Below are 13,375 nucleotides of genomic sequence, written 5' to 3' on the forward strand. Positions count from 1 at the left end.
CAGCGTATTGATTACTGCATTCATAGCTGTTCTCTTGGCAAACTATTACTGACTGAAATGCTTTATTTCTATAAGTTTGGAGGTAGCCGATCTCAGTTGACAAATAATTGTCATATAATCCAACTTTATATTAGATTTAAAATAATCTTGATAATTTAAAAAGCCAGCTTTTTGTTCATATAAATTTAAAAGGATTCTTAGTTCTACTAGTAAGGTAGTCAGCATCTTTCTTATTTTTTTTGTTTATTATTATTATTATTTTTAAACATATATTTGGATAAAGTGAGCCTATTTTTGATATTTTTCTGATTTCATCATTAACAATTTTATATACCAGCTGATAAATCTGGATTAGATTTGGTAGTGAAGAGTAATCATTCGAATATTATTAAATTACTAAAAACTAAAATATCTAGTAAAGAGGTATTTCCGGTCGTGCCATTAGAATGATTAAATTTTGTACTTCGATTCGTTTTTTTTACATTTTTACAGAATTTATTTCTGAGCCCACTGCACCATAGATTTAAAAGCCCTAAGATAAATGTGTGAAATAAATATTCTGGACTAATTATACATATTTGGAGAGTTCTTGGCCTGGGGCAGCTGAGGACAAATCAAGTTTACCCGACGGGAAGCTGAGCTGAATAGTTGTGCTAACTACCACAGGAGACCGCCAAAGTCATGCTCTTTACTACCTTTCGTTTGGTTACAGTAGTTAGTACCTTCTGCAACGAAAACAAACGTGCATGTGGGAATAGGTATTGCAGGATTTTTCTGTTTTAAACTGCTAATTTAGAATTATCTCTTTCATTATTTACCTTCTACTTTCACACTACATTACATGTCAATATCTAAAATGAAATATAAATAATTTTTATAGATGATTACGAAATGTCTGAAAACCGTAGCGTTAGTTTTAAAAACATTCTTAAAGAGACAAACAGGAATGAGTTCTATTGGGCAACTCGGATGATATATTTTATAAATGCTTATCGGAATGATTCTTTCCCACCGCCTAAGCCATGCGTGATAAAAGAAAGGTTACTAAAAGATGAAGAGCTATACAAGCTGTTGGTAAGTTCAAAAACTTAGTTGTTATCTGTTCGTAGAATTGTAACTTACTTGCCGATAGCAAAATCTATTAGATCTAAATGAAAATTTAATTTAATTTAAGATCTAGATAATTCCTTGTATTCTTAGGAAGGAGTGCCTAAAACTCAAATTAAAGAAATTGTCAACGAAATAGCAAGTTCGTTTAGCTTAAATATTGTTAGATGGTTGGGATATTTTTTAGTGAAAATACTCTCTAGGACCGTCTCGAATTTATATGTTAATGAGACTAGGCTAGTTCAGGTATGGTAAATACTTATTTTTATTTACTCATTACACGTTTTACGTGTTTCAGTTGAATTTTATTTAACTAGTATAGTTTTGAATTGTGGATTATTGTAAATTTCAGATTAGAAGTAGTATGGGCTCAAATCCTGTGATATTTTTACCTACTCATCGCAGTTACGGCGACTTCATTCTTATGGCTTTTATCTGTTTTCATTACAGCATCCAATTGCCATATGTAGCCGCTGGAATGGGTGAGTATGAAAGAAACCAGCAATTAAATCTGAGTAAAAATAGTCGAACCACTTTCTTTTACTGCATTTTCTGAAATTTCATTTGATAGATGTCCTTAGAGGTACACAATTTTATTTTTGTGATTCTGCGAAGTAGTATTCGTGAGGACTATAAAGCAAAATTCAAAGCTTTTTAAAGTAATATTTTAGGTCTGTACGTGTTTGTTGAGCTGAATTCGACTGATCGTTCACTCCTTAATCCAAGCAGTTGCTTATTTCTGCAATCCCTATGTGAAGTGTGTAAGTGTTGTGCTTCTGTCACTGCTAAGTGTATTTGTATTGTTTGGTAATGACATGTACATTTTGTGCGACCTACATTACACAAAAATAACTTTTGATTGACACCTTCCCTCGTCCTTCTTTAGACACAATTAAGGAGTCATTTTCGAAAAAATCTAAAAAAAGTGAAACTTTCTTCAGTAAACTGGTATTTTTGGTAGAAGTTTTGTTTTTCAATACAGAAATTTTAGCAATAAATATTACATTCCTTAGTGGTAGACAAGTGCGCTTTGGAATTGTCAACAACAACCCCGCTAAGGGAAGTGATTAGCTATGAGGTTAGCATACTGGACTTCCACGCGGAGGTCCCGGGTTCGAATCCAGCAGCTGACCCTTAGATTTTCTCTTCTTAGGAGCTTCTTACAGCTCACTGTCCGGTGATGGACAGTGTTGTCTGTAACGAGAGAACACTGTCCTGAGGCCGGCAGTGCACTGAAAAAAGCTCCAGGCGCCAATAACCTTAGATGTTGACGCGCCTTAAATCATAAAAAAAAAAAAATCCCCGCTGATGGTATTAATCAAGTGTATGTCCTTTATTTTAATTTTATAATTCTTTTCCGTGTTTTCATTTGTAATCTTTTGTATTTTGTAAAATAAAAGACTCTCTCTATATATATATATATACATATGTAGTAGTCAAGTGATTAGTTCATATTATGATGGTATAATAAATGCAGTAAGAGAAATTCGTGTGTCTGTGGAAAGCGGGGCTTTTCTACCTTAAATATTTTAAATTAACTTTTTTTTATATATACAGATTTTCATTCAATGAAAGTTATGGGTGAAATTTTACGGAACTGTAAAGCATTCTTCATGAGACGCAAATTTGCGGATGACAGAATATATAGGACTATATTTGAAAAGTATTTTCATTTAATCATGGAGTTAGGTGAATCGCCGATTGAGTTTTTTATTGAGGGGACAAGAAGTAGAAGTGCAAAATCTCTATCGCCAAAATTTGGTTAGTAATTCACTTTTCATTCTTTACGACAGGATATTACAAAATTTATAACCTAGCCTGAGCTAGGTTTGTTTAACAGTGAATAAAAAACTTTTAACTTGAATCCTGTTCCTCAAAATAAAGATCTATTTACCATCAAAAATTAATTTCATATTAATTATTATAGTATATTATTGCGATTGACATAATTGATTGCTTTAAGCAGTCTTCTGCCCGATATTGGTGGTTCTCTCGCAGATTCCATTCATTGGGTTTGATATGTTTATATTTATTGCACTCTAATTTCAACATTAAGATTTAGACGGGTTTTAAAGACGTTTAATGTGCTATCAAGTCCTTAATTTTCTTTATTGAATCTGACGGGATGTGTAGCCGAGCTTTTTTGTCTTCTGCATGATCAGAATCGCGGAAAATTTCTATGCTGAAAAATTCTCAATCTGACGTGCATCAGCTGGAAATTCCGCAGTGTCTTCAGACATTGCAGTTTGTAAATCTAGTGCAAGTCTACGTGATTTCACTTGAGAGCTTTCAGTAAATCACCGCCAATGGACTGCTTTGTCCTCATTGAGGTCGTGCCTCTACTATCAAATAAACTTTGTTTTTTGACTAATTCTTCGTACATAACGACGATGTCATTAGAAACTCTTATTTGAAATTCCTTTCAAAAACAGTTAAAAATACAAAGTTAAAAAAAATCTCCGATAAATAAATATGAATGTTTTTATTCTATCATTTTTTAAAATGATGATTGTTATTAAATTTATAGTTATTGTAGTCGGACAAGACATGTAATAATGATGACGAAACGTCCTTTACTATAAAATATAAAGATTTTGTAGGGTAATTTAAAAGAAAAGTGTTTTCATAACTATTGTACTATATATAACATAACTAATATTGTATTTCATAGCCATTACATGTGAAGTTTTATCTTGAAAATATAGTAAACTATTGTAGGACTACTTACAATGGCCCTCGATGCTTATGTAAATGGCTTAGTACCTGATATTACGGTCATTCCCATCAGTATTAGTTACGACCGAGTTCTGGAGGAGGAACTATTCGCATACGAACTCTTAGGAATTCCAAAGCCAAAAGAATCTACCATGGTGAGTTTATTATTGTCATATTATTTTTATGACCTCTTTAGCAGTTTTAGAATAAATACGGAACCCTCTAATTTGACCTTATCTAAGGGACAGTAACTGGACTCGCTGACTTTTTATTCTACTTCTTCTTCTTATTATTATTTTTATTATTACGTCAAAAAGTGCACGAATTCTTATTATTATTATTCTTGTTATTGTTATTATTCTTGTTATCATTCTTCTTCTTCTTCTTCTTATTATTATTATTATTATTACACATCAGTGTAGTAATATACGATTCTATCAATTGCATAAATTTTAAGTTGTTAAAAACGTTTCTGATGAACGTCATAAATTGCGTTTAAAAATCACAGTTAAAAAGCGACCATTTGAATCTGAAAATTTTTTCTTGTAAAGTTGTTTTTGGTTCAATCGGCGTTTGAGATGGGAGGGCACTGCGAGATAGTGTGGATAATGCATAAAAGCCAGTCAAAAACTTTACAATCCCCTCCAATTTGTTCACTTTTAAGTTTAATTCATTTTTTTAAATTAAAATTGTAATACAGTGGAGTCTCGGTTATCCGTCATGACCGGGATCGGACACGTGACGGATAGTCCAATAGACGGATAATGGAAAAAAACAGGAAAATTTCCAGATTCTTTTGTTTAACGTGTATAAAACTTTGTATTAACTGGTATACATATTTTATACGTTTATACGCTTAAGCCTTAAAAGTCAGGTATCTTTCATTATTCAATTCATTCTATTGTGTATTAAAATTAATGAATACAATGTCTGCGACATAATTTTTTGATTTTTTTTTTTTAATTTTTAAATACTGAGGACAGTGACGGTTAATTGGAATAGACAGATAAAAGGGTGACGGATAACCGAGACTCCGCTATATTTGCATTAAGGGAAAGTCGTGTGATTCATGCCACATTATTATTTTTTCAAGGGTCTTTTTAATGCTTTTCGCAAAATGAAAGGTGTTTATGGCGATGTCTTTTTTAACTTCGGCCAGCCAATTAATGTCCGCGACTGGATCGGAGCAAATTTCGTGGATTCACAAGGAAATGGCAAAATTAATGTATCGACTGTGACTCATCGGCTGGCACATCACGTCATTGAAAGGTTGGTACATAGCACGCCAGTAAACTGGACTTATCATTTTATAAAGATCCAACTTTCAAGTACCACTTCTCTGCGAGTAGTTTTAGTCTATCTATTACCGAAATGAACCTCAAGCCAACCACTTCTTTTTTCTTTCCATATGTATTGCGATCGCGTCTAATTTTTGGATAGGCTCCAAAGACTTTTATTAAATTAGGAATTGCAACTGTAAAAATGATTATCACTTTTTTCAAATATTACATTGCTTGTTTTCTTTAAAATTAGATTTTAGAATTTAATCCATTATTAGATATTAACACATCAAGTTTATGTAGAGAATGATAACGTTTTCCAGTTTATATAGTATGTATGTATAGTACGTCACATCCTTTATGATAAATGTTGTGATAAATATAAGCAAGGCTTTTCGAAAAAAATTAATAATTTTTTTAATAGATAAATATTAATGGATAGTTTCAATTGAAATAATTTTACATTAAAATAATTAGCACTACATAAAAATCACATTTTTTGGATGAAGGAACATCGTGTAAATGCTCTTTAATAGGTTCGTTACTGTTTTTAAATTAGTAGAAAGATATATTCATTTTCACTTCACAAATGTGGAAAAAATGATAAAAAGAAAGATGGATGTGATTACTGGATATTATTCGATATTTCGTTGCCAACTAATTTATGGATTAGATTGTTTTTACTTTTATTACTGTTTTATTATAAATTTATATGCATACATATTTATATGTGTCTTTCATATTTTTTTTTTTTTTTTTTTTCTAGGCAGAGTGATTTGCAGATATACGGGATTTTCAACGTGCTGGCGATTGTTATGTCTTTTCGTGTGTGGAACTTAGATTCATATTCAATTTTGTTCACGGACGCTGTTGTAGAAGTGGAGGAGTTATGTGGTTTATTTAAACGCAGATCAGCTCAAGTTCACTATCATGGTAGGAATATTTTTATTCTTACATTAATTGCTGATATTTTAAAGAAAACGGAATCTAGCGCGCTTAGTAATTTTGTCTCTCTTATTCTTTTGATAGTAACATTAGATTTTTCCCCCCCTGAAGATAACATTAGGAACGCTGTGATCAACGCATGTAGAGTGCATTCCAATTTAGTACAGTTAGTAAACGGTACACTAACTTTCAAGAAATCGTCTGTAACACAGGCTGCCAATTTGTCTGAACACAAAGGTAATTTCTTTTTTTTTTTTCTTTTTTTTTAATGTAATTTGTCTGTTAATCAGTTTCTTTCACAAGTTTGTGGCCATGTAGAAAGCTGATTTAAATATTATTGCCTCTTTATGATATTCCTTCATAATTTTGAAAAACTATTGTATATCTTCTGAGAAATGAGCCAAGACCGGGGAAGACCGTAATCACATAAAGTAATATCGCGTCTAATATTCCGGCTTTCTGTTGGTCCAACGTACCACTTAATTTCACACTTGTAATATTACTCCATTGTGATTGTTTTATTCTTTATTGTTAATTATTTTTAGGAAAAATATACAAATTTTTTAACGAATTTTTCTTCCATACGTACTTCATGAATTGTCGAATATGCTTTTTAAAACAATTATCTCAAAAACACCAAAAATAAATATTTAACCTTCATTACATTCTCTTTTTGTATTTCTTATGCAAGCCAGAAATGGAAAAGTTAAGAATATTAGCTATTTTATTGAAAAATGAGGGGGGAAAAAATTGGGCACGTTGTTCAATATAGATCCGCCATTTTCTTGCTTTGTTTCTATCTAGCTACCAATTGTTTATTTTCGTCCTGTAATTCTTTACGTGTAACATAAGATTTATAATTTTCCATGAAACTTCTTTTTTGGGAGTTTCAGGTAATTTTGGAGTAGCCTTGGGGGATCTGATTTCTACTTACAAACTAAGAGAAAGTTGTGTGAATGTATCTGAATTTAAAAGTTCAGCTTTGTGTTTGCGGTCCTGATACAAACTGTTCTGATGACATGGAACCATGTGATACCTGTTTTATATTAGCTATAAAGAAATGTTTTGAACTTGCAGACATTCTGAGTGAAGAATCAATTTGCAAGGTAGTTCCAGTCATTATGCTCCAGCTTTATATAAATCCCTGCCTTCACCTTTTTGTAACACCAGCTCTTGTTTTGTTTTCATTTAAGCCAGCTAAGAAATTGTTCGGAGGTACGCATTTTTTAGTAACCTTATTTATGTATTTATTTATTTATTTTCATTGTACTGATTTCTAAAAACATTTGAATTGCCAGGTTCAGTTCAAGACGCGTTCACTTACATAACCCAAGTTTTTAAATATGAATTTGTGACTCTAAATAATGTTGATGGCAAGGTTTGTTAAACTTTATTATATTTTTTCTTCGAAAAATTTGATCCTCTTTTACTTTCTCAAATTGGTGGAATTGGAAATGTTACGTGTTTCGTTGTAACCCAAGTACAAAAAGTAGTTATTAAAAAGTTCAAGACAAAAAATATTTTGGTATACTACAGAGAGTAGATTTATGACATTTATTGACACGTCTTCTTGGGAAAATTTATTTTAGGAAGTTTCGTTGTAGGATGGGCGAAGTTAGCTCTCTCTGAAGATCGTTTTCAGTATAATGTCCTTCATATCAGCTCTTATTTAAACGATGAGTGGGCAATGGAATAATTGTTTTATATCATGAAAAAATTAATTTTGTTAATATATTTGTTACAATGGACTTTTTGACTAGACAAAAGTACTTAACGATTTGTACACAAAATCATCACACTAATAATACCCATTAAAAGTGGATATCGCAAATATTTAATTGCAGAAAAGTCGACAATTACTTGCTAGCAGCGTTATCATTATTACTATTATTAGTAATATATTATACTACTAATATTACTAATAACATATTATTTTATTATATTAGTTGTAATATTAGTTAATTTTATGTTGCACTTCTATATTCATAAATTCGCTGCAATATTAGACCCCGGGGCGGTACTTAGTTCAAGTTGCGGTTAACGGTCTGAAAAAACTATTTCAATATGGGAGCGATTCATTCTTGTTTTTTGTTGTGTTTTCACAGAAGTGGATGGGTTTTATACTGATTAGTAGAAGCGTTTTGTAAATTAGTTGAAGGACCCAGGGGTACAGTGCTGCACCATTAAATTCGTTATTAACGGGTTTTGTACTGTTCGTTCTGTGTATTATTATTAAGCACGCACACATGTAGCTACAATTTCTAGAAAATGAGGAAGAATTTTTTTCAAAACATTTGGATATTGTCTTATTGTATTTTGCGTATCATGAATTTAGTCTAAATCATCTCCTTCTCAGTAACAGACAATCTGGTTATCACACTTTTTTTTTCTTACATGGGGATTTCAAAACTTGTATTTTCATTGAAAACCATTACTTGAAGATACTAATAACTTTCTATTCATCTTCTCATTATGATTTTTTAGGATCTATATAATGAGGCATTGATGTTTTTACGAGATGCCCAATGCGTAAACGACAAACAAGGAGAGTTTGGTTCAAACAACAAAGTTATACTTATATTGCTGCATCTATTACAGCCTTTCGTTACTGGATACAGAATTGTGGTTATAACATTATTAGAGGTATGGTGGAACTGTCAAACATTTTACTTAAATTATCAATTTAATTCATGTAGGTGTAGGGAATGTTTTTTCAGCAGTTTGAAGGCAGTCATAAAGTCCAGCGCTAAGAAATAATCTTGATTATCCCTTAGCGTGCCAGATGCCTATTATTCCTTGAGTCCCTATTGCGTTGCACCATTCCTTGGCCCTACTCTTCTTGTGTTATAGCATCTTTAGAAACTTGTGGAGATATTATTTATTATCAAAGGAAATGATAAATAGAGACGCGTAGGTTCAGATAATTCTGATGTAAAAAGTTCACTGAAGAGGTGAATTAAATATTAATACTTTATTGCATCAGTTCTTCAATAATAAATTGAAATCAGTAACGAAAAAAATTATAAGTTATCGAAGTAGAGGTACATCATGACTGTGAGCAATAAGAAAGACAAAAAATAATAAAACTTATAAAATGTTACTAAATTGTATATATTATACTATTTATTAATATACACTGTAGATTGCAATTATTCTTATTGTTATTATGTAATACGTATGACCCATGGCCAACAAAATGAAATTCCAAACATCTTATGTTTGTGTGCGCGTATGTGTTTAGGTCTTTTGTTACAGTGGGTTTCTTGATACAGCCAATTGATTTTAAAATTTAAGGCGCTTCGACATCTGAGGTCATTGGCGCTCGGAGTTTTTTCAAAAGCTGTTAAGAACAAAATCTAAGGACTGGCCGTTGGATTCGATTTCGCGATCTCTGCGTGAGAATTAAGTACACTAACCATTGAACTAATCCCTTCCGTATTATCTTATTATTTCGCCACAAAATAGTAGTTTAATGTAACTTATTAATTAATAACTCATTAATTCTTTAACCATACAGCTAATTTTTCTCAATCTCTATGTTATTAATTAATTACGTACTATGTTATTTACTTGTTCTAGATGTGTAAACGGAATATGCAAGGGACGCCGACTGAAATTCTGCTTTATTCGCAGAAAGTTGCCCAGAAGGGGCTCGCCCAGGGCTTAGTACATCCCTATTGCCTCTCCAGAGACATGTTGAAGAATGCCTTGTTTTCATTTTGCATATTGAAATATATAACTAAAAATGAGACGTAAGTCAAAGGGTTTAGATAATTGATTTTTAAAAATTAGACCTTATTTATTTATTTATTACATTTGTTTCAGAAACGGAGAAATACGGTATTTACCTAACGAGAAATTATTACGACAACTGGCATGTTTTCTGGGTAGGTATTATCTCACTAATAGGAGTCAATAAAAGAAGAGAAATATCCTCATTTGCAACTAAATTATCCACCCCATCATTTCCCGATATTCTTTTTATGTAGTCTTTAGGCCCAGACTAAAACATTTTTTTATAGAAGATAGTTCTTCGTACTTTTAGTACAATCCAGCTACCAATTTCAGAATCAAAAAATTTGTCTTCAGCGCACCACTGTTGTTCAATAAGATATAAATCTCTTCTTTGCTGTTTTCTTTCCTATAAGAAAAGTTCTGGTCGCCCTAACTGGAAATGCTATTTTTTACTTTTTTGGTGTTCCCCCTATTTACACGAAACTTGCTCCGACGATTTAGTTTAATCCGGAAGGTGCGATTTTACTGGTCATTTTTTTCTTCGTATTTTTTTAAAAATAATTTTCTTCAAAACGGATTTAAGAAGTTCTTTTAAACTTTTGATAACTAAACATATACAAATTATTAAATGCTGTTTGAAACGTTCAGAGTACATTAATTTTAGAGGGGTTCCTGGGTAGATGGCAAGTCACACTTTTCTGTCTTTTTATTGCAATGCTCGTGGGAAGTGTTGAAGCTTTCAACATTTACTAAAAATTGCAGTAAAATTATAGATACATTTTTTTGTCATTATCAGTTTTTGTCATCATTAATATATAAATTACAGTAAGAGAAAGTCGTGTGAGCTGTCACACCTGATTTCTTTAAGTTGAGTACCTCATCCGTTCATCGGAAGACATGATAGTTGTCGTTTACTAAGACCAAGAGGAAACGCTGAATGCCCACTGAGACAAACCATACTCCACAAACCTTATTTAGGTTCTTAGATCCCTATTAGAAAAACTGATGCTAAAGATTATATATATGTATAAGAATTGTCAAATTTATAGAACCTCTTGCTTAAATAGTAGAGATCACTTACTTGGCCAAAAACCTATTTTAATTTTACCCATCTAGTATTAGTTGTATTTATAAATCAATCGTAAATGTTTTCAGATCAAGAGGTAGTTGAAAACAGTCAAAAGGAACCAAAGTGTCGACTATGAGATGCTGAACCAAAATTAACACAACTATGGACCTGAGTCACTGCCAAAAAAAAAAGAAAAAAAGGAAAAAAAAAAAAAAGAAAAAAAAAGTTTATTATTGATATAACAAAGTTTTATAATGTACTTTCTTAGAAGATTTTAGGATTCTTTTAAATATTTATGCTTGGTATGAGTCTTTATATTTCTGTTAGGATTTTGTGATAACTCAAAAGTACTAGCAACTAAAACGTTCACCAATCTCTTAGAAATATAGTGTATAGCACATTCAAAAGAGAGCCATTGAAGAAGCCTAACACATCCACGACTAGGGTCTTTCTTTCAAGTCTTATAAACTTATGATTTAATAAATTTACCAAAGAAGTGATGCTAGTTGGTTTGCTAGTACGTGTGAGGTTTTTAAAAATGGGTCTATAGCAAGAAGAGTGGGTGGTATATTTGTGAATTTATAGCAGACATTTCTTATGTTTTCTACTTAGATAAACAAATGTGAAGGAGCGTTTAATGATGATACAACGAGTAGAATTCGCAAGTTCTAGCGGATGATGAATGGAATAATTTCTCGTGCAAATAGAGGATTTGTATTTGAATTTTCCATGTATATTCTGATATCGCCGTAAGTTGTTCATTTGGCGCGTATCCTTCGTTGGATCTTCACACTTCTAGATCCCCATCTTTAATATTTTATGATTATTTTACTTAATACTAATTTAAACATGTCATTTGTATGCTGCTTTAGTATGATATATGTCTGCTGTAGCTTCACAGTATCGGTTTTTGTTCTTGTAATAGAACCATTATTAGTAAATAAAAAATTATTGACCCGTCCCAGTTTTACCATAATTATTTTGTAGTCATATTAATTTTGTCGTTTTATCTAAAAAATTTAGAGAGAAAATTATTTATTTGACCAAAGAAAATTGGTTGGTTACTAAATATTTGACGAAGTAGTCATTTACTTTGCTCTTTGTGTTAAGGTTATTAAAAGAACATTGCCCGTCCCATTTTACCAAAGATTGTTAGAATTTTGTGTCTAAGCAAGTTGTTTTGTTTTTGCTGCAAGTATTCATTCAACTGTTCACTTATGTTTTTTAATAATAAAAAGAATTGTACTTAATTACTCATGTCTGTTTTTTTTAAAATGTTTTTGCAATAATTATGTGCTGTATGTACATACATCAAATTCATAGAATGAAGAGTGAGATTCTCGGCAAGAAAATTCTACATACAACATTGAAAAATTATCTTTTTATCTTATATGTAAGATTAAAAATAAATTTACTTTGTTTTATTGCAAAGTAAAGGGATCATACGCCTTATTTATGAAAGAAATAATCTGGCCCTGGAATTTACAATATTCTATATACCATGAATGTTGCTTCCGACCGTACATAAAATAAATGTAGATACATATTCCATTTGATTCAATTAAATAAAGAATTAAAAACTTAACCTACTACAAAGCTATGCATAATACTTTATTTTCAAATATTAAATATTAAATTATTATGTTAGTGCAACAAAAAGAGAATTTCAACTCAAATGAGACACAGAACTGAAGGAAATTAATTCTTAAGCAGAAATTAGGAAAATAGTGGATAAAATTTACTCAATTTTACTGATCGAACTCACAAACAAATGATGGGGTGAAGCAATCAATGATTTTGAGTTTATGACTGAATCAGGTCTACAGTAACTGAAAATTATTGAAGTGATCAAGGACCAGCAACTTTAGTAGCTATTCTTAAGGAAAACGTACATTCCAGCTTTCAAAACTAGGCCTCGGTTCAAATTTCGTATTCCAACATGAAAACGAACCAAAACATGTGCCAAAGTACTAGAAAAATGACTGCTTAATGCTGTTTTTAATTAAGAACCCCTGCCTTCCCCAATTGGGGTATGATAGGAAGTTAAAGCAAGACAAAATCTCGTTGTATAGAAAATAAATGGCACTCTAAAAGTCCTATTATAGGAATGGATAAACATTGAGCCACATGTAATACAATTATAATAATAAACTTGTTTCTGTGATTACGATCGCAGCAGGTAATCATCCTGTTATTCTGCAGATCACTGAAAAATAATTGTTGGCTAAATTCACAAGTTATTAATTTTTTTGTTTCTGAGGTTGTATACTGGCATTTTTTGGAAACATTTCTTGAACGCCACTTTATTATATATTTAGTTATTACGTACTTAAGAAATGATGCATTGCTCGGAAATAATGAGATTGCAAAAATATATCGTTATCTAAAAGAGTAAACCGAACTATGCTGCAGGGATTTTTCAGCTTGTTGTTACTTTTCGAAAACTGGTGCAATGATTTCCTTTAGTACTCACCCCATGAGAATATAAATCTAGCACTCCTATTTTAAACTCCAAGATATCCGA

The 13,375-nt window shown here is 31.4% G+C and overlaps 1 protein-coding gene across 2 annotated transcripts; it reads left to right on the forward strand.

The window, feature by feature from the left end:
* Positions 1–641: 641 nt before the first annotated feature.
* Positions 642–11,983, forward strand: Gnpat (dihydroxyacetone phosphate acyltransferase). 2 transcript variants are annotated; one of them, XM_074144071.1, is made up of 15 exons: positions 642–758; positions 881–1,074; positions 1,201–1,353; positions 1,460–1,589; positions 2,665–2,868; positions 3,826–3,977; positions 4,916–5,091; positions 5,869–6,035; positions 6,132–6,284; positions 7,125–7,262; positions 7,346–7,425; positions 8,532–8,690; positions 9,627–9,799; positions 9,873–9,934; positions 10,938–11,983. In XM_074144071.1, exons 2-15 carry the CDS (start codon positions 892–894, stop codon positions 10,985–10,987), a joined length of 1,980 nt encoding a protein of 659 aa, XP_074000172.1. In that variant the 5' UTR covers positions 642–758; positions 881–891; the 3' UTR covers positions 10,988–11,983. The 2 variants fall into 2 exon arrangements, with proteins under 2 accessions (XP_074000172.1, XP_074000173.1); XM_074144072.1 differs by having other exon boundaries at positions 6,159–6,284.
* Positions 11,984–13,375: the final 1,392 nt, after the last annotated feature.

The sequence above is a fragment of the Rhodnius prolixus genome, unplaced genomic scaffold (assembly GCF_049639745.1).
Source record: "Rhodnius prolixus isolate KJV_2025 unplaced genomic scaffold, Rpr scaffold_30, whole genome shotgun sequence".
Lineage (NCBI taxonomy): Eukaryota > Metazoa > Arthropoda > Insecta > Hemiptera > Reduviidae > Rhodnius > Rhodnius prolixus.

Excerpts from the sequence above, each read along its gene's own strand:
- Gnpat (XM_074144071.1), top strand. The coding sequence starts at position 892 with ATGTCTGAAAACCGTAGCGTTAGTTTTAAAAACATTCTTAAAGAGACA. Across the intron at positions 3,978-4,915 it reads AGCCAAAAGAATCTACCATG|GGTCTTTTTAATGCTTTTCG; the intron begins GTGAGTTTATTA and ends TATTTTTTCAAG. Across the intron at positions 9,935-10,937 it reads ACAACTGGCATGTTTTCTGG|ATCAAGAGGTAGTTGAAAAC; the intron begins GTAGGTATTATC and ends AAATGTTTTCAG.